Source organism: Clytia hemisphaerica, unplaced genomic scaffold (genome assembly GCF_902728285.1).
Source record: "Clytia hemisphaerica strain Z4C2 unplaced genomic scaffold, Clytia hemisphaerica genome assembly, whole genome shotgun sequence".
Classification (NCBI taxonomy): Eukaryota; Metazoa; Cnidaria; class Hydrozoa; order Leptothecata; family Clytiidae; genus Clytia; species Clytia hemisphaerica.
The window spans coordinates 193,235-220,461 of NW_027104274.1; the positions used below are offsets into that span (position 1 = coordinate 193,235).

At 34.6% G+C, this 27,227-nt stretch overlaps 2 protein-coding genes across 2 annotated transcripts; both read right to left on the reverse strand.

Annotated features, from left to right (window-relative positions):
* Window positions 1–16,041: 16,041 nt before the first annotated feature.
* LOC136816795 (probable G-protein coupled receptor 139) lies at window positions 16,042–17,251 on the reverse strand. Its single transcript, XM_067073122.1, has one exon. It carries the CDS (start codon window positions 17,224–17,226, stop codon window positions 16,042–16,044), a length of 1,185 nt encoding a protein of 394 aa, XP_066929223.1. The 5' UTR covers window positions 17,227–17,251.
* A 5,645-nt stretch (window positions 17,252–22,896) lies between these two features.
* LOC136816733 (armadillo repeat-containing protein 10-like) lies at window positions 22,897–26,953 on the reverse strand. The gene is made up of 7 exons (XM_067073053.1): window positions 26,742–26,953; window positions 26,090–26,199; window positions 25,639–25,773; window positions 24,878–25,066; window positions 24,374–24,451; window positions 23,784–23,927; window positions 22,897–23,137 (listed from the first exon to the last, which is right to left on the reverse strand). The coding sequence occupies exons 1-7, from the start codon at window positions 26,893–26,895 to the stop codon at window positions 22,913–22,915; spliced, it is 1,035 nt and encodes a 344-aa protein (XP_066929154.1). The 5' UTR covers window positions 26,896–26,953; the 3' UTR covers window positions 22,897–22,912.
* Between the last annotated feature and the right edge of the window lie 274 nt (window positions 26,954–27,227).

Sequence of the window (27,227 nt, forward strand, 5' to 3'; positions counted from 1 at the left end):
CTCTCGGACTATGTCAGAAGAAAGGCTTTAATTTAATAGAAAGTAGTCACCGCATTATAGTTTAGTAGTCGTATCTTTAATAAAATTCAATTAATTATGTATAGGAAAGGTTGTAATAATGTATCTCTATGTATATGAATTTTGCTTTGCTTGTAGTAAGCTGTGTTTAAACTTCGATGACATAAATTTGAAAGAGGCAATCTCGTACACAGAGCACTACTTTTTAGGTTGGCAAATGATGTAAAAATTATTGTTTTATTTTGTTGATACAAAATGTTAAGTTTGTACTAATTTTGGAATTTTGTAATAAGAAGGGACTCCATGATTAAGGATCAAAAGCGACTAAAATTTGCGGTGTTTTTAAAGATATTTTAACAAGAAAAACAGACGTAGACTAGATAATTGCTCGCCTGTCCGCATCCCCTCTGAAATGGTTTGATATAGGGGATGTGTACTTACCCCCGTCTTTGTGTTTTTGAAAAAGAAATTTGATTAGCTTGATTAGTAAGTTAAACTTTGAATTAAAAATTGGATTTCTAAACCTTTTTAAAGAAAATCAAAATTACCCCAAATTTTTGGGCATCTCTCGGACGGGAATTTTATACACGCTACGCATCCACTATATCAAAACATATCAGAGAGGATGCGTGCAGCCCAAATATTCGGCTTATCCCTAGGGGTCAAATTTTTAGGTCACATTAAGGCTCCCCTGATGATTCATTTCAGCGCCCATTTCTTTTTTTACTAAAACAGTGATTTTTAGCGAAGCTAGGAAAAGCTAGCAAAATTTAGCAGTATTTTATATGAAATCAAATAAATTCTTATAAATTTTCACACCCATTAGAGCTAGAACACTGAGCCCTAAACCCTCAACTTCACTGGAGAAAATTTTATATTTTCAAAGAAGTAGGCAGTAAAATCGGTGTCAAGTTACATATTTTATCCAAAACTAGCAAAAATTAGATGCCAATTTATTCATCCCCAAAACGCCTGTGTAAGGGAGCACTGTTAAAATTAGGATGAGCTGGAGTTTTTACAAGATACTTCACTAATTGGTCATTTAATGTGATAGAGATGACGTGTTCTTTAGAAAAAGTAATAAGATTGTGTTGGTTCAAAAATCACAGATTTGTTAATTCAAACGAAAGCTTGAAGCTCAAAACCCATCCAAAGCTGGTCTTGTCCGATTTCGTTAACATTAGCAAATAACCCATGTTTACAAATTGAAGAAAAATAGAGAAACTCTATGAAAAGTTTCAGGCGATAAAAAATCCGCAGCAAACCTTGACAAGTTCAATCAACTCATGTAAAGGTGCACATTAGTTTGTTTGAGAAATCCAATTTTTCATAACTTTTGAAACAAAAAGATACTCTCGAAAATTAGAAGGTAAGGTGACAAGTTATCAAAACACAAAAAGAAGCCCCACGACACTTATAAAATACAAAAAGGTTAATAAACCAAACGATACTTAGAACTTCTATTTGATGACTCCCAATGGACCTTTTCATAAATTACGTCACGAACATCACTTGCCTCGTATTCAAACGATTGCCATGGTGATTGTGTTCCTTGAGACATTAAATGATTATTTTATGAATAGGAAGTATAGTTTTAATAAAATCCACTGGGAGTTAATCACCATGGCAATAATTTCAAGATGAGGCACAACCGTAAGTGATGTTCGTAACGTAATTTGTTCATGTGGGGGTTATTCACGCTGTTTTTTAACACCTTGGAACAAAGGTTTACACGTTTTTTATAAGAACAAACTATTTCTGTACCTAACTCGTGATATTAACCCTTGAAAACCGTGTTTTTCAGCCAGAAACACCTATTTTGTCCAGTTTTTGCGCTTTTTGAAGCTCAATATCTCGAGTTAGGCACTGAAATCACCTATAATAAAATATCTCTAATCCTAATTTTTTGAGAGCTTTCCAAAAATATACAACAGGTCTCCGTTTTCTCGAGCTAAAATTTTCATTAATTTTTAACCCTATGATTTTTGCCTGGGACCGTAATATTTGTCCGAAAATCACACCAAAGTGTCCGAAAAAAGATTGGAAACATAGTAATTTCGATTCCCCTACCCCTTAGCTTTCCAAAAATGTATAACAAGTGCTTCTAGTTCTAACAAAACAGTCGAGCGATTTTACAAAATGCCCTCTACTATCTCGGGTCGAAGACTTGCGTATCGTTTTGTCTCGTATATCTCGTATATCCGACAGTAACCTTACTTACTTATACTTTATAATTTCTTTCATGCGATGTGACGACGATAAACGGAGACAACAAGACACGCTACCCGTAACCAATCCAGCAAACGACTAATGATAAATTGGGCGAATCGGATATACGAGACAAAACGATACGCGAGTCATCACCGGAACTTATACTCCAGGAAAGAACCAGAACTTACCAAACGATACGATAATATACCGGAATGTGGACAATTGAGGTTCAATATTACCACTAAACAAAGTATTGAGATATTGGTAATTACAAGAGACTTAAGAACAGTGCTTTAACCCTCGAGGACGCGACCGTGCATTGGGACGAGGAATATGTATTTTCTTCTAGTGAAGGGGTTTGTGGCTCATCCGGCCGGTTCGCAATCACTTCGCAAACAGCAATGACATTCAAGCTAGAAAATTTTTATACTGTACCCAACGAGCAAACGCCTTGTATTTTATATTATTCGCTGTCCAGAGTATCCTCAGTGCTGACAAAAGAACCCGAACACCAACATTTAAAGAAAACACTGTGTCTTTTCTTTATTGTGGGTAAGGGAGTTTAAGGGTATTTGTTGGGAGTTACTATGGTTCAGAGTTAGAGAAGAGTAGTAGCGCCATTAGGTTACCATTTTTCAAAAAAACTCGATCAAAGATTTTGCTTGGCCAGGATTGAGAAACTTATTCCAGGAGGCCCCCCCCCAGCGGTTTGCATGATGGCGTGATTGGGACTTTTTTCTTGCGCGATGGCGTGATCAAATTTTTGACGTGATGCGTGATAGGGCAAAAATTTGAGGCGTGATTTGGGCTATTTTTCACTATTTTTTGCGTGATGACAAATTTTAGCGATTTTCGTGAGGCGTGATGGAGAAAATCTTTTTGCGTGATGGCGTGATTAGGGGTGCCGCTGGGGGGCCTCTTCCAGGGTATATTAACATCAGTGGTCGTCAGGTATGAAGAGTGTTTCTTTTGTTCCAATCTAAAAAAAATCGAGTACCTTTTGTAACAGGCGTTGCAAGGGTTCGACCTAAAATGCATTTAATATCACAGTATAAATACAGCCTGTTTTTTATTATGATCAAATGTAATATCTACGTGATGCTTCTCACGCTCAATAGATAATGAATAGAGATGAAGAAATCATGTGTGGGTGGTCTATTAAAGTAATCTTATTTGAACAAAATTGCTATCTATATTGCTTGAATTTAGTTGAGTGGTTTAAAAAACGATACTAATCTTTTCTTTTATATTTCATACTTTAATTTCATCGTCCGCCCACAACGTTGTTTTAAACGTTATTCTAATGTTCATAACGTCCAAATAACGTTAGATAAACGTTAAAAGAACGTTGTGTGCTAGCTGGGATAGATCCTCAATCAAATACTTAAAACCTCAAAGCTTTACCCTCACAATAAATCGGTAATAAATTGTTCAAAACCAAAAAAACAAATTAAAGTCTGTCTCGCAGTTTCAAAATGACTACGACAGTATTTTCTATAAGATTATTCACGATAAAACTGGCCAAAAAATCAAGAATATGCCCAAAGAATTACCATCTTACCATATGATATTACAGTATTTGGCAGCTGAGCCTAAGAATACCGATTTTTTAATAGAATTTTTACTTAAATTATCAATTATTCTGACAGTAATGCTAACTATTTAAGAACCATATTCTTTTCTTTAAGGTATGTTGCATGTTCAAGTTGGGCTGGGTTTTGATTACTGAGCTTTTGAATTAAATTGAATTTGATGAATTTTGATGAAATCTTTTAATTTTTTAGCTTTCAAAGTTCATAAAATATTTCATTACCGTAAAATCTTAAAGATAAAAAGTCTAATAAATAAAATAACAATGGAACCGTGTGTTTCATGAATAAAAATAAAATATTCAACGCATAATAAACATTTACTAAAAATACCTAGGACTGGCAATGGTGCAAATCGAAGTAACGAAAGTGCCAAATGAATTTCAAATTTAGAAATTTGAAAAGAAGTAAAAATTTTCAAATTTCAAAATTTGAAAAATGAAGAATACAAAAAAATTTTGATTTTCAAATTTTGAAATTAAAAAAATTGTTTATACCCCAATCGACGTAATAAAAGTGCCAAAAGAGGTTTTTAAATTTTAAGTATGAATAAATTGAGCTATTCCATTTTTAAACTGTACAGGGGTATTGACGAAATTTTCAAGGGGGGTCTAAGCCTTGATTTTCCAAGGGGTTTTTGTTCCTTTTTCAGCTTTTCCAAGGGGGTTATTCAAGGTTTATAGGGGGTTCTCCCCTCATAAACTGACATCAGTTGTTTTCCAGCCCTTTTTCACAAAATTTAGTTTTCCAGAGGTTTGTATCCCAATTTCCAGGGGATAATTTGCTATTCAATATTTCCAGGGGGGCTAGTGAAAAAAGTTCGTCAATACCCCTGTATAATTTTTTTTAGAATAGCCCATTAGAAGGTTAGCAATCTGTGTTGACGTCAACAGGAGGTACACTAAAAGTGCAATAATCACCTAAAGCCCTGCAATTCGAGTGATTCTATCTTTGAGAGAATTGATTGGTTGATTAACGTCACGTGACCCGTCAATAGACTTTTTGTTCCTAGTATACAGAAGTGTGATTTGCACACACTGTAACATCATAATTTGACCTTAAGAACGTTTAGGTAATCAACTTTACCATATAAGGCAATAAAGAAACCACGTTATGGGGGTTTAGAACGATGTTTACTTTCGACTAATATAGCCTAATATCTGAGACAATAGGCAAAAAACAGGTGGATATTTTGTCCCTTCAATTTCACGAATATGTTTTTTCAAAGATAATTCTATTAGTTTGCTTCTTAAATTTCAGATAAATGAAAAAAGTGTGACAAATATAATTTTTAAAATTTAAACCTTTAATTGGCACTTTTATTACAACGAGCTTTGTCCAATTTTAAGCAATACTAAAAATTTTCCATTTTTCATTTTTCAAATTTTGAAATTTGAAAATTTTTACTTCATTTTAAATTTCAAAATTTGAAAATCATTTGGCACTTTCGTTACTTCGATTGGTGCAGATCCTAAAAAAGACCTAAAAACACAATTTAAAATGTGTAATTTCATAGAAATCAAAAGCTTGAAAGCAAAAATGTTTCCCTTTATTTTTTTATAAATCCATAAGACAAACAGAGAGTTGCAAAATAAAATTCATGGAGTATCATAGGACAAAAATAATTCAAATATGTTACAAAATTGATAAAATTCATATTTCAAATTTAGCTAGTTCGATAAAATAAACTTTTAAAATATACCTCTTCCTCTAAATAAACTATATACAAAAACTCTAACTATACTTGCATCTAAAAAGATTAATTCGATCACCAAAACTGGTACCAACTTTTCGCATTGTATTTCTCCATCATGTCATCACCAATTTGGCAAAGCTTTAAAGCTATTTCTTCAAAGAGCACTTCGTCATTCTCAAAGTCAAAACTCAGCAGGTTGAAACCATCACTCGAAGGTCGACAAATTTGGAGTTCCTGTGATGTGGACTGGCACGATTTTTTTCTGATGGGTTCGTCTAGAAAATGACACTTTCTCTTCTTTTCTTCGCTCACCTCCTTATCAGAACTTGTGTCAGAGGAACAAACTCTGGGTGCAAAAATTGCTAAAAACACAAGAGGCCATGGTAGCACGAATTTAGCAAATGGCAGTAAACACTTGACCAATTTTCCACGAACACACTGAACCTCCAGTATGATTGATTTACCTGAAGACAAAGAAATGAATATATTACTTGACCATGAACTTATCATATGACCGGAAAAGTACCATGCCATAAAGGCTAAGGATTTCGCGAGTTTGAAGCTCGGGCTTTGAAATCAATGTCCGCCTTTGGCTAGCCTATCATATTTTTACAGAGTGCACTGAGAGTCTCCAAAAAAAAGCATAAAAACTATTTAAAAATGATTAACTTACAAAATAAGCTTGCTTCTTTCCAGCTCTCGATTTTAGCTGAGCCAGATTGTGAAAGAATCCCATTTAATAAATAGACTAAGAAGTCAGCCATCTTAAGCAAGATGTTTTGGAATATTTGTGTTCAACACCGTATTAAGTTTCCTGTAGAAGATGACTGACAAAGCCAAGCAGTACGAGATTCACTTTATATAGAGTAGGGATTTAGACAGGGAAAATCCATTTGACTTTAGACAGAAAATTCCCTTGCAAGACGAAACAGGAATTTGGCAAAATATTTGTTTAAAAGTTCCCTGTATAGAACGCAAACAATCACATACCCTTGACAGGAAGGACGGTTTTCTTCGGTTTGTTTACGTTGAAATTTTTTCAATGATTCGGTCGCTGTGACCATTCCTGTCTGTCTATATTTTTATTTTTATTCAGTTTTTTTTCTTCAAATCGTATGATTTGTAAATAAAGCAAAGGATTGTGGGCATGTTCATTCATAAAAACAAACGTTTTGATTGGCCACTTTCTAATTTTCGAACGCACGTTCGACTGTTCGATCATTCGAATGTTTTTCGCGCACTTTTTATTTACGAAAGCTTCGGGCATGCCCATGACGTCACAGGTTAGCGGGAAATTTTGTTTTGATTCAAGCATAGTCACTAGAAATATTCAATTGACATTGATTCAAGCAAAGTTTCTCAGAAAAGATCTGAACTTATGTATGAGAGTTCATAACATGAACGAGACTCTCATACGAGAAATACGAGAGTTGCTATCTTCTTTATGTTAGTCAATTTAGTAGTTACCAATTCATTACCATGACAACACAAAATTAAATGACTTGTTAAAATGGGAATACCCCCTGCGACATTATGTTCAGTTTGTGTTGACAGGAAAAGAGAATCCAATCATTACAGCAATTGATTGAAGTCATAGCGCAGCACTCTAGATTTAAAAGACCACTATAGTGCAATATACTACTTAGTAAAATTATAGAATGTGTAATCCATCCCTCCATTATTTATCAAAATAGCCTATAAGAATTTTTTAGCCAGTGGGGAAAATATTAATCAATATACAAAAGTAAATCTTCTGTGGATTTCGAATTTCAATATACTCAAAGCTAAAAAAACCTATTGCTTGAGTTACTTTCTAAATTATGTCGTTTTTCCACCGATTATGTTGAGAGTTCAGTGTAACTTCCAAGAGCCAGAGATTGAGAGTTCAAAGCTATGAGGGGAGTATGAGAGAGACTAACTTTGGACTTTGGTGGTTTAAGGGACACTATGAGCCAGGGACTGTGAGACCCTGTCGGGGATCATTTATGAGTTTTTAGCCCCACGTCCCTATCAGGATCCCAATGGATCCAATGAGTTCGAAATTTTGGATACATCACACTAGTCTGACGGATTTTTGCTTTTTTTGTTTACTAAATCTGCCAAATTAAGTAAGTTCCCACTAAGATTGCAATGTGAGTAGATTGCAAACAACTCTAGCATTTTTCTCATGCCATTCTACTTTCTGATGCTACTTAAGGGCTCTGAAAAATTTGTTGAGAGATTTGAAATGAAACTTTTGCTTTGGGTTCCTTGACACTTTTAGCAAAAAATTGCCAAAAAGTTGTTTGGAAACTTATTCCATCAAGAGTAATTAAGAATTTAATTACTCTTAATTGCAAAAATGACCTTATGAACTTTAAAAAGATGTCGATAGAATGTTATATTACCCTCGCTTGCAAAAAATGCTAAGTTTCAATGGGTAATTAACGTTTTCTTTTCGATTTTTTTTTTAAATTGTCTGCAAAGTTGAACTAATTGAAAATTTTCGGAAAAATTTTATAAATTGATGTATCAAAATTTATAACTGTTTTTCTACGAAAGATTGGGATGAAAAATTGGTCAACAACCGGTATTTTCAAGATTTTGAGACAAAGAAGCTTTTACAAAAATTTTCCGAAAATCTTTTTTTAGTTTGGTTAAAGATACACCGTCTAACGAAAAATTCACTATGGTCAGAGCCCTTAAAGGAATAAATACAGTGGAGTCTTCATAAATCGAACAAAGCGCACGGGGGACACAAATTCGTTCGAGTTAGGGAAATTTTAAGTTAAGAAGTAAACTTTATATGGCACTGTTTATTGAAGGGACCATAAAACCTTTTCGAGTTAAGGAGACTCTCGAGTTATAGAGGTTCGAGTTAAAGAAACTCCACTGCATTGGCAGAAAGAAAATTTGACTGATTCAACCCCATATCCGCCTTATTAAATTACCACCAAAATTCCCGCAAAATTTAATATAATTAAATCATTCCCGAAATTTGTGCCTTTCTCACGTCTAAAATAGACCTTTTGCTAATAAAATAGCTATTTTGGGAGGTAATATCTTACAATTTTTATTTTTTCCACCAGATTATTTTTTTGGCAATCCGCCAAATCCAATTCCCACTAGAAGTATTTGCAGCCATCTGCCAATTCAAATTCCCGCCAAAATTTCTTCCCTTTGAGACCCAGTAGTGGACATTAGAGGGTTCATAACTCCTCAAACACATCATTGAAACCCGTCGAAAAAAAATTTTTGTCACTAACACCTCCTAAATTATTCCCTTCTTAGTGACCTTGTGAAGACGAAAGGATCGTCTAGTGCTGAGTATCCAGTGGGATGCGATTTTTAAAATTTGAAATTTTAGCAGGGTATAAATTGTACTTAAAAAATTGAATGCGGTGGAAAGAATTCCCTTGATTTTCATCGAGGTGAGGAAGATTTCGACTACGTAGTAGGAGCTAGAGTACCTTTTATTCTTAGTCAAAATCTTATTATTATATTGTACTTAATTAGATGTGACCGAATCACTCCGTAATTCGAACAAATTAGATTACCTGTTCAAGTTCGAATAAAGGAGAGTCAACTGAATCACCATAAGAAAATCTCAAAATCAAAGATCAAACCAGTCAAAGGGCTTGGAAATTGCCCTACAAACCTGTTCTGATACAGATACTAAATTGAATAGAAGCAAAATTTTTAGCTTTTTGGGGGTATTCAACCTACTAATAATGGATTTCAGAAGATGAAGGAGCGAACCAAAATCAGAATATTTCGGGTGGGGTACGTGGGGAATTCTTTATTAATTTCAATGGACCATTTTTTAACTACGGCATACCAATGGGGTGAGAGATTTGTCAAGTGGGGCAGAAAAAGGAAAAACATTTTTGGAAGAATTTTCCACTGGGGTAGCCAGTGGGATGGATCCAAATGGAACTGAGACAGGAGTATCTAAAAGATTCCGACCATGTTTGGACAATTTTTGGAGTCAAAGTTAATATCGCATATATCTTCTCTTAGCTTAAAAAATGATAACGAAATAAATAAAAAAATCAGTCTATTTTGTCTGTTTGCCACATATGTACAGTATAGTGGTTATCAGACTTTATTATATTTAACGTTATCTAAACGTTGCTTTGTGATAGCTTCTTTAGTGTTTAACTGAGGTCTGAAAATCACAATGAACAGTTTATAACCATACAACAACACAAAATGTGTCGTGTTATAAATAGTTGTCACGAGTAGAACAATAAAGCTCCGATAAACCATTGACTTCTGTGAGAAATAAGTTGCCGTGGCTGCAACGAAAACTACCGTTGATATAAAAGACGAATAAATGACATGGTTGGTTTCTTGAAAACGTGACGGTAATTTCCGTGCACGGAAGCCTTGGATACCGTTGCACAAAGAAAGAACGGCTGCTATGAGAAGTTGAATATAAATCATGGTGTCGTTGCTGCAGTAGAATTCTTTGGTCAAAGTTTGGTCAAAATATTGAAGATCCACGGTGACTTCTTTGTTGATTACAGACAAGAGATGTAGCAAGGAGTTGATGATTAAAGCCACTAGTATGATAATCCACTGCGAAGCTTTAGTCATCAGAATTTCAGTATTTGACATTCGAACTTTACTGTTTACGATCATGTAGAGTTTTTGAGATTTCGATATGTTGATGGATAGTGTTATACTGAACAATATACCAAGGCAGATCTGGCGAAGCAAACATATTGACGGTGACGTCATTAGGAAGAGGATACTCGGTAGAACGAATAATAACAGATGGCTGAGTAACTGGATACTGGTCATCGTGCGGTTAGCTAATTTAACGATAGGTGTTTCTCGCTTGACAAAGAAAACGACCATTGTCACTAAAGTTGTTAATGTCATCAGACACGAAGGACCAAAAACAAAATTGATAGCTAGGTCGTCAACTTTCAGCTTTTCTTCTGTGAATGGATCATAGCATTCCGTACCTTTTTTATTGACGGTATTTGGATAAAAACATTCCGTGCAATTCTGGTTATTCCCAGGTTGTGATTTGAAGAATCGTTCTGGACATTCCTGGCAATTCCAGCCATAACTTTGTGTCCAGTAATCCTCTTTATAAAACGAATGAACAAGTTGTTGTCCAGCATCACAAAACGGCTTTTTCTCGTTGCAATAAGGTCGAGCTTTGAGAGCTTTGGTAGGATTAAACGACCATTGATCTAAAAGCTTTTCTTCACTGACATTTTCGATGTAATAAGTTTTTTTCCAAAAGTCCATAAGAAGTAAAGTAGCATCTTCATGAGCCATAAGCGACTCCAATGCCTTTTCGAGCTTTCCAAAAGACTGTAGAAATTTTAACATATCAATTGTAATAGTGGAATTAAAACTTTCAAAGTACTCTTCTTTAAATTTTCTCTTTAAAAGTTTTTGAGCGTTTTCGTTTTTTAGTAGTCGCGTCCAGATAGTTTTGATTTTATTTTCGCTCTTCACCTCTTTTAGTAATTCAGTTGGTAAATCGAAAGCAAAAAATAGAAAACCATTCACAGCTAGATATCCTTGGAAATTTGTCAACACATCTCCATCATCGTACTCAATATCCAAAGGATCGACTTCCGTTACAACATACTTCAAATCCTTTAATTGGGTCAAAAATGGCAAATAAAAAATATCACCCATTTTCTCACTATGTGCATTAACAGTACGTTGGAAAGTTGAAATCGAGCGACTGTCACCAGCTTCAAATATAAAAGATTGATTGACCGATTTCGCCAACTCCATAACTTGGTTAACTTCAGTTTCATTGGATACATCAATGCTAATCTCTTTGTAACAATCAGTAGGGTTTAAGTTGATATAAATACACATCGCCGAAGCCACAGGGTTTGTTTTACAAAGTTCCTCTGTTGAAACAGTTGTAATGCGTTCCCCAGAACCGAGATTGAAGAAAGCACTATAAGTCACGTTTAACTTTTTCTTGATCTTGTTAAATTCTTGATGCATTTGGACGCCAAAGCCAGCTTCGAAACTGTATATTGCACGGGGATCTTCGATATAAGCTGCTGGATACATGGGACGATCAGTTATACTAATAAGCATGATTAAATCTTGTGGCAGAAGTAGAGCACTTAAAAGCCTGGTCAAATCAAAGGATAAATAAGTCAGAATTAAAAGTCGTTTCTTAGAAATGTCCAGATCCCATGAGCCGTTTCGATTTTCACATTTAACTTGGTAGGTATCTCTCTCATCTGTGGTAAGCGGGAAAACGGTATTGACAAGCGTCCTGGTGTTATTTCCAATATCCTTAAAACATAGTTGAACGTCAAACCAGAATTGCTGGTGTTGATGAACTAGTAGCATTGTTTCTTGATTAATCTTTGCATTATGACAATCGAATTCATTCTCCTTGGTACAATTCGTTGTGGTAAATAGACCAAGAAATTGAAGTCCTAGTTTTCCATCAATAACACCAAAGCTCATGTAAAAACAAAGCAGTATCAATATAACTGTATTAGACATCTTGAATGTGATAGAGTTGAGAACAAATATCAGCAAACGAATGTTTTACAGTGAGTTCTCGACGATGAATTCTTGTTTTTGTTCCCTTTGTGGTATCAGGGGAAATGTTCTGTTGTCCTTTGATGCTAACGTTCTACTCCTCCATTCAATTCCCTCTGCTTCAAACTTTTATTTAAGTTTCTTGTTCAAACAAAATACAACAGACAAAATCGAAATCGAAAAAGTTTCTTTAACTATATACTCAGAATTGGCGAAATATCTTCCTCTTCACTCGAGTCTTCTTGATTGACTGACTGATATAAGATTCTTCGCTTCCTTTATCAACAACAAAAAAAACGTCCAACTTGTAGAATAAATTTTGAATTTCTGGGAAAAATAAAAAGACATATTTACTCATTCTCTTTGAATGAATATACTTAAATGCAATTATTGGGATTCACCTTTTTGTATTTTTTAATTGTTATCGGTATCTTTTATGACGTGTGTTCAATCAATCATACTTAATATTGGCAGACAGACAGATCTCTGACGATCGAAATTGTTGTTAAGTCGATGATTACAGTCTCATAATGACTACAAACCAGGATGAACGTGCTTCAGAACACGAAGAGCATAGTTTGATAAACACAATGCAAGGGTTGTAAAGGTTCTTCATTTTATTAATTACACTGACTTCTTTGTGATGTCTTACTTAACCAAAACATCCCCGTGTCACAGACCCATTTGGATACCCCCTCCTACTCACTGAATGTAGAATCTTTTGGACCCAATAACTCCTTAAACCGACGACTGTGTTATCAGACCGCTGCAAAGTCAGGAGCGAGACAATTCCGGGATCTTTCCGCTGTTTTTCTGAGCATACCAAAAAAGTGTGTGGACAACATCCTACGGGACTGACCTATAAAAAACTGAAGTTACATCTTTATCTACCCAGAGTCTAAGTCTTTCTCCGATGTAAAGTGTCAATAGGAAAGTTTTCCAGGAATGAGAAAGTTTAGTCATCATTATATGGTACAAACCCCAAAAGAAAGAAAATAAAAAATCTATTAGTCAGAAAATCGAAAGGAAACAAACCCATCATTCAAATAATAAACAATAGAAATTCATTGGAATTGGTCATCTTTTCTTGGAATTAGTGTGAAAAGTTCCAGACAGCAATCTTAGCAACAATTTCCTAAAGAATAATGTCAAACTGCTAAACTTGATTATATATGGTGAAGATCAGAGATCTGACCTCAAGGAGAGCAAGTGTTGAAAATACTAAATAAAATAAAGATGAAACATAAAAAGAGACTAATAATTTTATAATTATACGTTTTTTCTTTCTATTTTTTGAATTTTTCTAAATATATAAATCAAACATTCTGTCAAGAAATGAGAATTTTATGCGAAAAAGAACCAACAAACCAAAAAGCCAAGCAGAAACACAAACACAGCAAGCACATAAACACAAACACCAAAAACAACTCAAAAACCCAACAAAAATGTAATGCAATCTGGAGTCCCCGACTTGAGACAGGCGCTGCGGCTTTAAACATGTTTTAAGGACGTCCAACACTCAGCCTCCCCCAGATTCCATAACCCTGAACCGACCCGCAGTCCAAACAAACTAACAAACACAGAAAAATAAACAAAAACTTGCACACAAAAACAAAGAAATAAAAAAGGGGTTAAACAACAGACAAAACAAACAAGTTCAAAGAGACAAGAACAAGACAAACGACAAGACAGCACCTAAAGTCCGAAATGCCGTGCAGCCGTCCGCACGGGAAAGAACGAAAAAGAAAATGACTGAGAAAACTAACATACAATACATGATATTTAAATGTTTCAATTTTTCAAAAATGCAGTTGCGCTAAGAAATCATTTAAAGATTCTCCAAATTTCATTAAAGTCTCTGGAAATCTATAAAAACACTTTAAAATTTGTTTTCGCAAGAAAGATCTTTCAGCTCCCTGATTGAGCATGCGTTTGAATAGTTCTGAAATTCTGAGCAGAACATCTTCAAAAAGAAGAGTATATATTTCAATTTCAATTGTATTTCAATATATTTCAATTTCAATTCAAAATTATAAATAATATAAGTAGCAAATAACTTTGAATGTCTTGGCAGAAACGGGGTAAATGTTATACATGTTGATGTGTATTATTCGTATTAATATTATGTATTATCCATAACACATGACGCTAACATTGGTCGATTTGGGCTCGGTCTACTCAGGATAGTGTCTTGTAGAGGAAATTCAGTCTTCCGAATTTCCAAAAACCAAATGAAAACTTTTGGAACTCTACCATTACAAAACAGAACAATCATAAAAGTGGAGAGGCTGAAGGCTCAAAATGAGATACATTCACTAGGAATTTGAGGAAAAAATCTCATTTGCTCAAAAGTGGGGAGGCTGAAGTCCCCCCAGTCTCCCCACTTCCGCCGGGCCTGAATCATATTTCTTGAAAGTGTTGTTGTCAGCAAAATTTTTGTAAATCGTCCTTAATATGGAAGGTAAAATAACTTTCTCAATCAATGTTCGATCTCTCGGAGTCACATTTAGTCGATATCGGTAAATAATCGAAGAAACGGTAAACTGGTATCTCTAGTGGTTATGAATCGACGAATTGGATCAAGCGGTTATCGAAGAAGATTCATTCTTTTACACCATAAAGTTTCTTCTGAAATAGAATAACTGTAATTAAAGGTTTTGTTTCTGAATAAGAGCGATATCGTTTGCTTACGTTTCAATTTTAACTTAAAAACTTTTTCATTGCATTAAATTGACAAGGATGTTGAGCCAGATTCGTCAGAAAGAGGAAAAGAAAAACATTTATTCAGCACAATATAACAATAGGGAGACATTGGCCTAATGTGTCATATGTATCTGATATGAAACGGGAGAGTTATGCAAAACAAAAACCTTTAAACTATTAAAAAAGTACTGAAACAAAGCTTTGTGCGATGTACTTTAATACCGATGTTTAGTACCCATGTTTTAAAAGTTTTGGGGACATTTTGACAGACCTTCTATTTTTTCCAAAAGTGCTGATTCTTGCAACATAAAATTCATTTTTTGCACAAATTGATACTACTATAGAACAAAGTCCAAAGTTGGAGGTTCTGGAACATATTTGTATTTCTGTCAAGAGTGTCCAAAAAGTTCAAAAGTTTTCAAAGTGTTTTTCTTCAATGATTCTAGTTTTGACTTAGACTGATAGAAAATCACGATAGGAATGCCCAGCACAAATAAGACCAATTTCAGAATCTTCGAAGCTAAAAGCATTTAGGTCAAGAGATTTTTTTTCTTTCAAAAATATAACAGTAAGTAAAATTTGGTAAAAGTGTACAAATGTTACAAATCTGCAAAGACTATAAAATATCACAACACGTTAAAATTACACAATTTGGTTATATTACCAACCCACGAGGGTACTATTTGGGGAACTAATTTTCGCGGTTGACACCCACTTTTTACCAAAATTCTTTAATATATTCCTAGGGGTTTTTGAGGTTCTTTAGTAAAAATTGCATTTCGCGGAACTAATTTTCGCGGTAAACACCCAAAATCACGAAAATTAGTTCCCTCGAAAATTAGTCCCGCAAAAATTGGTTCCCTTTGTTAAGGTACACGGAAATTTCCTCAAATACTGTGGGTAGTACACAGAGTTTATCTAGGGGTCATCCATATATACGCAAAGTTTTTTCACATATTGGACACCACTCCTTGTACACAGAGAACAATAGAAATGACGTCATTTAAACTATAGACACACGCTTCTGCTAAGTCCCCTCTCACCCTTCACTGCGTACATACTATGTGGATGCCCCCTATTTCAAATCCAAGAAGTATCAACTGATCAAACACCTTTCAAATCTTTATGTATTGAAAGCTTTTCCATATTCTTCAGTATTTTTCATAAGAACACTTATCTCATAAGAACTTTACCTCAGTATCTCACTGCCTTTCACATTATGTTTCGAGTACTTATCTCTCATGTGAATTAGTTACTCTCTAGATGCCCAATTTTCCTACATCCTCTTGTCATAAAAAAAAATCAAACTGTATAATTTTCACCTTTTGTTGGCGAATGTCTTTCATCATCACCACTATTTATCGCCTCCTCATCACGATACTCTTTCGTCGAATCCTCAACGCCTCCGTGTGAAGTGCTTTTGAGATCGGCAGCAGAGCTAGTACTATAACCAGAACGACTGACAGTGTTGGTGCGACTTATAGTGGTCGAAGAATCCAAGAATTGGCGATAATTATCACATCGGAACCACTCAGCAAACATAGTATACATCTCCTTCCGAAACATTTGACCAGATAAGCAATACAGTATAAAATTGATTGAAGAATTAAGGACTAGGGCAACTCTAGCTGGAGCATAAGCTGTACTGATATGATACCAAGCATCCTTGTCGTCGCTTTTGAATTGCAGCATGTAGAAACACTGAACAAGACATTGCCACATGAGACAAAGCAGAAATGAAAAAGAAATGGTTAGAAGTATGACTGTTGTTTGGTGTTCTTTACTGCTTTTCCCTTTGGTCCTCACTGGACGGCGTTGGTAAAGTTTTCTGATGATCAACAAGTTCAATACGAAAATGAGAATCCATGGCACCAGAACGAGGACGATACAATGTCCCCAAAAATCATACATAACAGCGCTAAAGGACTTTCCATATTCAGTTTCAACGATGTTCCAAGTGTTTTGAACATTCCGCACAGGTCGATAATTAAAAAAGTGAGGAATATTAGTTAAAAACGCCAGAATGATTGTAGTGAAAATAATGATATAGCTTTTTCTGACTGTGTTCATGGATGCTGCTCGATGCGGTAGAACCACGGCAATAAATCGATTATAGGTAATCGAAACGACCAGCCAAACGCTTGCCAATATGAAGAAAAAGTACACTGGGAATCCAATATAACAAAAGAACCAGACATAAACATAGCTGTTTTGAGCATCAGTCGAAATATTCTGAAATCCTTCGGTCGCAGTGAAAAAGATTAATAATCCTGTATCAACGAAAGCCAAAGCGATCAAAAACATTCCAGCGCTTTTACTAGAATCGTGTCTCTGTCTATTGATTCGCTTCCATACCAAGATCGAGATGAGGTTACCAAGGAAACCAAGACAACAAAGTGTGATTCCGATATAAGCACTCATAACAACGTGTAACCCGGTATTCCCGTCCGGTATATCCGATTCGGGTATCTGCTTGAACATATACATTTTTTGTTTCTTTGTTTTGTTTAAATTTTCTATAATTATAATAGGAAGTCGGAAGTGATTTGAAGAAATAATTAGGTATCCCTAAAGTACGATATTGCAAAATTAAAAAACCCATAATTACTTCAAAACTGTATCATAAAAATATTCTAATAAATCGTAAAAACTCTTCTTACTTCGAATCTCTTATAAAAATATCTTACGTGACAAGCCTGGCAAAAACTGGAGTTTCGAATACATATTACAACATATCGAGTCATATTTCTAATCTGAATATACATGTTTGAAATATAGAGCATTTGCTAATACCCGATCTGTTGACCCAGCAAAACCAGGGAAATTATCTATCTTAGAAGGGAAAACTTATTCGGCTAAAATTTAAGGCGGAAAAAATTCGTCACTTTCTTGAAAACCTTTGACACAGCTTCCTTCAAATTGACCGGGAAGGTTTCGTCACTTTTCCCCGACTAGTTATTAAACGCGCCGCTTTCAAGTTAAAAAATCAAAACTTGCCTTTTTCGTGAGACCACCTTTATTCCGACAAAGGTAAAAGATAGTGTGCACCCCCCCAGAATAGTGGGGAGGGGGGGTTTGCTGATTTGGGTCGAAAATTTTCAGGTGGGATTTGGGGTTTTCCAGCTTTTAGGTGGGAGAAACAAGTTAAGGTGGGAGTTAATTTCTTTAGGTGGGACTTTGGGTGTTTTTGAAAAAGTTAAAGTAAAATTTCTTATTTTCAGATTTTATGATATATATTTTACGTTAAAGAAATTTTGTTTTGTTCCTCAAATTAGTATATTTTTTTGTTTTCAGGTGGGACCTGGAACCCCCTTGCACACTATGTAAAAAAAATGCTAGTGAGAGCCGGAGCCAACTTTAAAAAATAAAAATAGTTAACTTACGGAAAAATCAAAATATAATAGCCGCATTCTTTTTCACCGTTCAACATATAATAGTTAACTTTAATAACAAAAACCATCAAAACGACGCCAAGGAAAATCTAGTAGATATGAAAAATACTGTATACATACATCTTTCAAAGACAAAACAGAAAAAACTAAAACAACATCATAAATTTACTCAACTTGTTTCTTTTAAGGTTTTAATTCAGATCATTCATCGTGCTTTAAACTGTGCAAAACGAAATTATATTATAGCAATTATAAATAGAAATGTCAATTAGTTAATTAAATCCTAGTGTTTTCTATGAAAAAAGGGAACTTTATGAGAGCCGAGATAAATACCTCAATCTCTCAAAAAAACAAAAAACTAATTGATCAGGAAAAAATCTAGTTTATATAAAAAACTTCACTGATGTAAATAGTACGTCATTCCATTTTCCGGGAATCAAACCCAAAGAAAAATTACCCAGTGGTTTAACAAACAACCGAACTGTCGAGATAGAAAATTAACTTATTAAATTAACCCTGGGTTAAGAATTCAAAAATGGACTGTCATGGTCACCCGAGAGAGCAAGATCTTTAAAAATCAAGTATTCTAGACTTAACCTACGAACTACTGTATTCTGTTGTAAAGAAACTGGAAAACAAAATTCCCTACTATAAACCCCGTCTTACAGCTCCGGTGGAACTTATTCCTAACAATCGAAATCAAAATTTCTAATAAAATCCAAATGGGGATAGAAATTTTATTGTTCCCAGCTCAAAAAATCCAGTGGGGATGGTTTTGGAGTGTAATTTTTTCCATTGGATTTCAAGTGGAGATGAAAACTAAGTCGATTACCAGTGGGGCTAAAATTATAAATTTTTCTACCGGGGTCGAAATCTTAGTAAAATTTTACATTTGGTGAGATCCACCGGGTCTGTGACACAAGGGGTGTAGTTATCGAAAATTTGAAAAAACGAGTGTTACTGATTGATCTTTTTCTTCGAGACTACACTTTCAGGGCTTTCCAGTGTTCGTCCGAACTGAAGGGCTGCTCATATAGAGGTGGGCTAGCCAGGTTCGCTCAAATCAAGTAGTTCTCATATGAGCACAATTTTTCCAAGGAAAAACGCAACCGAGAATGAGATCTCTCGGCTAACCACATCCATATGAACAGCCCCTGAGTTTTAGCCTATATACACAACACAAGAAGTCATAAAATCTTCAGAAAGCAAAGTGACAAAATAACAACATGCATCACTGCAACACAAGCGCAACTTTAAACACTGAACAAATTTAGACAAAGAGTTTGACACGAATGACGAAAGCATACATTTAGCAAAGTAAACATTAGATCGAGAGAAGACTTTGGAGCTCTGTATTGTAACTTGAGCCTTGAACTTTTTTATAAGGTTAAATAGTCCTTCAAGATACTATAAATTACCAGTTGCAACTGGTAAGGGTAAAAAGTGAATTGACCTTTCATCCTAAGTAGATAACCTTTCAGGGAAGTTTATTGATTCTGGATTATCATTTGGAAAAGAAGTTGACCTTTGAAATGAACGGATGACAGGATTTTGCGAAATCGTCATCTTAAGTGCTTATAAATGGACTTTGGAAATCACACTACATTCGCATGTCGATGCACGTGTTAATACGTGGCAAATCATTCAACTTTTGGCTCACAGAAAGCCTTGTTTTGTTCCTTACACGTTTTTTATAAGAACATAAAGCTTCGATGGCCAAAATGTTAAGAACATGTTACGAACATTTTAAGGCTTCGCGGACTCTAAAACACCCGATTTCTTAAGAAAATGAACAAAAATACTCAAAAAATGGCGAAAATAAAAACATGTTAAGAACATTTTTAGGCTTAATGCTCAAAAAGTTAAGAACATACGAAGGCTTTTGTTGTTCTTATAAAAACGTGTATCAATAATAAAAACATAACAGTGTTGACGAGGAATCAGAATTTCAAAAACTTTAAAAGCGTTCCTGAATTTACAACCATCAACCCTTAAAAGGCTATTAACTCCTTTAAAAACCAAAAGAACAAGTGAGTATCACTTGTTACCTGGTTATGCATTTAACAAATATAATTGATATCTACGTGAGCATGACCGTTAAACAATCATTCAGAACACAAATAGTGACGATCTATTAAAATTAGTCGTTTGTTTCTTATAAAAAAAACGTTTAGAAACCAAAATTTCATGCTCTTGAAATAATCTTTCATATTCAAGACTTCGTGAGCAAAAAAAAACATCTTTCTCATTAAAAAATTGAGTAATTTGGCTAAGAACATTGATGTATGCTTATTAATAGTGATTCTTATAAATAAAGATGCGTTTTTTTAGCTGAAAAATTATTTTTTTACAAAAATCTGCTTGAGCCATCTTTTACCTATTTTCATGTAAAAAATCAGAAAAAAACAATGATCCAATGTTTCACAAAGTCCAAAAAACCCTTTTTTTTAGCCGTTTTAGGCCCAAATTTGCCCAAAAACATTTTTTTTCGAAAATCGGGCTCCGTCACATTTGAGGGTTTAAAGTTATGCATCTTTGTGCAAAAAATCATAAAGAATGAAAGAGCCAATCTCGAGAAAAGCTAATACCTAAGTAATTGATAATGTGCTTATAAAAAAATATCGAATTTGGCCACTTTTTCTATATATAAAAACACGTTAAGCAACCAAAATTTCATGTCTAAACACACATACTCTCTAAAAGTAAGCCCTCGCCTCATGAAAAACATCTATCTCATAAAAAAATTGAGTAATTTGCCTAAGAACATTCATGTATGCTTATTAATAGTGATTCTTATAGATAAACATGCGTTTTTTAAGTCAAATAAATTTTTATGCAAAAATCTGCTTGAGCCATCTTTTACTTTTGATAGTACCCTACTTTCATGCAAAAAATCAGAAAAAATTAATGATTCAATTTTACACAAAGTCCAAAAAACCCGTTTTTTAGCCGTTTTTTGGCCCAAATAATTTTTTTTCGAAAATCGGGCTCCGTCACATTTTGGCCACCACCATTTTGCACCTTTGTACCAAAAATCAAAAGATTCCTATGATTCAATCCTGAGAAAAGTTGGTAACAGACGAACGAACGAACGGACGGACGGACGAACAGACGAACAAACACAGGTTAATTTATAGTACCTCCACCGGGGTAGGTCCAAAAAACCAAAAGAAAAAAGCCTTAAATCAGGGGGGGGGTCAACATCCAGATACCAGACCCATAGCCGGGTGGTGGTGTCTTTTTTTCCTTTAAAAGTCTGAAAAGTCAAGTTGGTATTGATGGGGGTGGGTCCCCCTTTTTTAGAAAAAAAGAGTTATCCTCAGTTGGTATTGATACCAAAATAGGGGGTGGGTACCCCTTTTTTTAAATAATATGATTCAGAAACTTGGTATCCATATCAAAATGACAGCAAAACTTTCCTAATTTTTGCCCTTATAGGTAGAAAATACCCCGGGGTACATATCAGTCTAAACAGGTTTCAATTAGATTTGTTTTAGCTTTTGAGTATAATGACTGTAAATGAGTATTAAGTATAAATGACTTTGAAGTTTGTTTATTTTGGACTTTTTCGATATTTTCAAGTTTTATTTTTGATCAAGCCCGAAGCAAAAACATTTTTTCTGTGATAGCATTTGGTAATGAGTGAATCTATTCTGTTCTAAAATTATGTACTAATAATAGCTCTCCTAGTTTTTGCACATCAATTATATGCAGATAATATTGATTCAGATTGATTTTGCTAGCTTCATTGGGTTTGTTTTTATTATATTTTCAGTTTTCAGTCATTTTCTATTTTAGCATATGACATTTTTTGTGTTGCGTTGAAGAAAGAGTATTTCAAAAATGAGTTTTTTAAAGTTTCTCTTAGTACCCTGTTTGTGTGGGAGGGGGTGGGTCCCCTTTAAACAGCTTTAAACTCAAATTTGTCAGATTGGTATTGGTACTAAATTAGGGGGTGGGTCCCATGATATTTTGTCAAATTCAAAAAGTCATGTTGGTATCGATACCAAGGGGGTGGGTCCCCCCTTTTTCTGAAAATTATGATTTTCAAGCTGGTATCGATACCAAAATAAGGGGGTGGGTCCCCCCTTTTTCTGAAAATTATGATTTTCAAGTTGGTATCGATACCAATTTTGGGGTGGTGGTGTTAACTTAGCTCAAAAGGTCAAAAGTCAGGTTTTTGGGCTATGGGTTGGTATTATAAATGTTGACCCCCCCCCCTGCTTAAATGACTTTTCCGAAATCCCGAAAAGAAAACTCTATGATGCTAATATATTTGGATTAGGAACTAAAGAAAAAATGGATATTTTTATCAGTTTTCTCTTGACGAGAGTTTTAGAGACACACAAAAACATACCAAATACTATGAGAAGATCCTTCTTGCATCATCAGAGCTGCGATAATTTCATAATAAAGATTCTAATAACTAACGATTAACAAGAAATGAAAATCATACAGGCACATAAATTAATCCACTTTAGAAGACTCAACAATGAAGAAAACCTGTATTAAAAGATCGCTAGCCCTACAGCATCTGACTTGTTGATTGTATGTGAAAAAAGGCTATAAGCAAGCACATAATCGCAACATCAAGAGAACAGTTTTTTCACTCCCGGACAAATAGGTCGACTTAGAGCCATGAGAGGTTTGTATGACAAGCCTGAAGCCCTTGAACCTATCAGAATCTGGAAGGGTTGGATTAGGGATAATGGAAAATTGCATTAAGTAGCGTTAAATAAAGATGTAATAGAAATTTTAAACCTACCTTATCTCCGGATGCTTCAGATTTTTAGGACGTCCAGCAAATCAAGATTATCAACAGCACCCATCAAACTGCCATTGTTATTCGATCCTTCCTTATCCACTACGTATTCTTGGTGTGGAGAAGAAGTAGCGATAGGTGGTGGACGTAGGGCACGTAGCGCACGCATCGCATGATTATGGATGTCCTCGTTCGGATGAGTAGAGAGCTTGATCAGGTTATCGTGAAGTTTTTGGTTGACAAACTAAAAGAAAAAACGTTCAAAGTGGGAAGATTATGATCCATACCATTGAGTTTCAACCCCGAAGGGCTAGAGGCGAAACTTTAACCCTTCTCAGGCAAGAGAAGTTGAAGCCACTGATTTTCCATCCAAAACGCGCATAGAACGCGCCGTAATAATGACGACGGATTGTATCTAACGGTTGCTTTGTTTTAGAGGACTACATTTTTTGAAATCTAGCGATAGATTTTAGTTTCAATCCGGCGTTTGTGTAAAAACTACGCACAGGCGTTCTGGATGGGAAATAAGTAGTTTCATTTTCCATGTTAACAAGCAATCTCCAGGAAAGCAAGGAGATTTTCAAACATTTTTCAGTGCATAGTTGATGCGGCGAAGGTGTGTTACTTCAACGAATCTAGCTCCTTGACCGGATCGGGCTTCCCATATAAAAAAGAAAGTGTTTCGAGTTTTAGAGCTAACTATTCCCCATCTTGTTTTCAATTCTGTTCGTCAACAGCGTGTTTCGAATGTTTTGAAATTCAAACGTTCGAAAATCTTACCAAGGTAAAATAGAAAACAACATCCCGGACTAGTCGACTTTAAAACTTGATACACTTTCCCGGAAAATCCGTTAGCAGTTAGTATGTAAATAAATGATATATGTGGTTACTTCGGATGGTGAGATGTGAGGTAAAGTATCATGTTTCCATCTTGAATGAATAGCTTCTAAAACATTTGCACAACAACACACTGCACGAAGTAAATATCGTTCTTCTTCGCCGATTGTAAGAAAGCATTCAACTGATCGAATCATCTAAAAAATAATGAATAGTTTTCACAAAGAATCCTCATCGAAGGCACCCATTAGTATATAAGCGCAGTGCAAACTCCAATATTGTTCCGGCTACATATTTTTCAGTTTCCAGTTTCATTAAAAAATTTTTCAACTTCGAGTATTTTTATACAAGGCAAATGTTTTAGAAACCACTGGCATAGGCTTTTCCAGAAAGTATGGTACACAACACAGCCGATTTTATTTTGAGAACAAATAGCTTTGGTGGCCAAAATATTTAGAACAAGTTTAGAACAAGTCAAAAACATTTTCAGGATTAATTAAAATTAAGAAAATCTGAAGGCTATGAAAATTTTGGACGTTCTTATAAAAAAAGTTTAGTACTGAATCAATTAGGGAGTCGGGCAAGTTAAAAGTTTATTCTATCAGCCTCTCTTCCATTTCTCTACTATACAAATTATACATACCATTGCTGCCAATTCGAAATCATTTTCACAATTTCGCTTGTTCGTGGAGATGTTAACAAAGATTTTCAAGACTTGAAGCTACGAAGAGTAATAAAGAATTAATTCAGCAGGAAAAATTTTACGAAGTAGTGTCATATGGGATGGTTACTTGAATTATTTGCAGGTAATTCCAGGCTATTTTCAGGTCTGTTCAGGTTCCTAAAAAGCTTTTAATTAACCCAATAATTAGTTTTTTTTAAAAGAGATCAAGAGCAAGATTCTTTTGTCTGGGAGGAAAAATGGATTTAACACATAATTTGGTAAATTATGCAGAATTTTGAGACGGAAGACCTCTCTAAAAACTTCGCTGCGACGGAAATCCGTCTGATACGGAAGAAGTTTTGACACTTATTCAAACCCTCTCTTAGATTGTGAAAATTTTGCTTTTTATTTTTAAGACCCTTTTAAGAATCTTTTTTGCATTAGATACCTGAAAAAACAAATTTAATAAAACACAAAATTCACCTTCACTTGAACAATTTCACATTGCGTCAGTAACTCACAAAAAACAATCATTTTTGGGAGCAATGTCGAATGACTTTCGTCCAATGCAGTCAGATTGGTCAAAGCACACAACACAGCAGTGAAAAGTTTAATAGTTTCATCTTTGATGACATTTTTGCATAAAATTTGAATAAGTTGCGGTATACTGTCCTGAAGAAAGAAAGCAAAAATATGAACATCAATAGACGTTTTTATAAATTACGTTACGAACATCACTTGCTTCGTTTTGAAATGATCGCCATGGTGATTAACTCCCAGAGGATTTTATTAAAACTGCTTCCTATTCATAAAAAATCATTTTAATGTCTAAAAAGACATAATCACCATGATAATTGTTTGAATACGAGGCAAGTGATGTTCGTGACGAAATTTATGAAAAGGTCTATCTAGCTGGGAATTTAAAAACCCATTCTTCTAATATGCAGAATTCTCTTGCATATACAGCATAGGGTAGATTGAGTAAAGTTCAATGAATTAGAAATGTAACAGATTATGCTGAACTCCAACGATTTTACATTGGTCGGAGGAATGATGTTCACTGATTATAGATCATTAGTCACAAATACAAATGATTCATTTTCACCATGAAATGAATATATGATACCATACCACCGAGTAAAAACGAAAGAAAAGAGACAACTAGACGATGATCGACAGGGGAACAAAAACATCTTTAAATTAATAAATGTTACAAATGGAAAAGAATAAATATCAAAGCAAACCTTTAGTACAGTTTGATTTTGAACATTCATTGCCAAGTTATTAATCAACAAAGCAACTTGGCATTGGACATCCAAATCAGGGTACTTGATGACTTGAATAATCTTGGGTAAGTATCCAAGGCTACGAATCTTCTCCTGAAACATATGAAGGATGAGGTTTCACCATGATGCTGCTTCTTCTGGCTACTTGCAGCCCAAAGACAAGATTTTGAGTGCTCTGATCAGAAAAAATAACTTATATGGTAATGCCAAAAAACAAAGCAACAAAATATAAATCCTTTGATAAAATTTATAATTTTAAAAACACGTCTTATGTAAACTTAAGTAAGACTGACATTTCATAAGGCTGTTTAGAGCAAAATATTTTCCAAATTTTTCCCAATTTGTTCCTTAAATATATGCATACACAAATATTCCACAGCTTTGATTGGGCAAAACGTTTAATAAGTACCTGAATTTCAGTGAATGCTGATTGATCACACAGCGTTTTCAAAGTTATAATCAGGTCTTCTTTTTCAATATTATCTTCATTAAAAGCTTGTAAAAGCTCAATCAGGTTTGCTGCAAATAATAAAATATCACATAATGCTTAGAATATGAGAAAATAAATACAGTCTTGGAATCTTGGAAGTCTGGAATCTCTTTCGATACAAACAAAAAGAGCTGTAAAATGTGATAAATAAATCATAGCATCATCAAATATCAAATTAATCATTTGACGAGTTAAAGTTACCACAAAAAGGGGTCAACAACACTGACCTTTATATACCCTGGACCAAGCTTCTCAATCCCAGCCAAGAAAAATCTTTGATCGGAGTTTTTTGAAAAGTGGTACCCTAATGGCGGCACTACTTGATAGCGGTGTAAATGCATCGAGAGCACTAGGTCTACTTTTACTCGAATTCTTTTGATGATGTAGCGGCGTCAGACGTTAACTTTTAACATTGCAATGGCTTCTTCTCGGGTACCAATTCCAAAAAAACTCCAATCAAAGATAGCGGATATTGCTTGGTCAAGGGATATATAAAGGTCAGTGGTCAACAACAATGGAAATTGAAATTTTTGAAATCATTAAGTCATTGACAAAAGCATCATGAACATACCTCTAATTTTTGTTTGCTTGAAACTTTGTGATTGAAAAGTTTGTATTGTTTTGTAAAGAACATATCCAAGCGTGATACTCCCAGATGCCACTAAAGCTAAATGCTTAGGGTTTTGAAAATCCAACTTTGCAAATTGAAGCTTCAAATATTCCATGGCAATTTCTTCATTTGTTATAAATCATCTATTTTCTTTAAACTGTTAATCTAATTCAAATTAAAAGGGAATTCTTTATTTTGAAAATATCTGTACTGACTGTATAATATCTATAAGACGAGACCAATTTAATTTGCTGTTCTACGGGCCCGACAGACCCTTTTTTTGCTAACATAAACCAACAAATTAAATTGGTCTCGCCTAAGGTCAGCAAATAAATCCAACATCACATCTACCATATTAAATTCATTGTTGGGCAAAAAAAATTTCACCCCAATGCAAATGCTTCCAGCATCAGGACCTGTGACCTAACGGAATTTCCAGATCATACT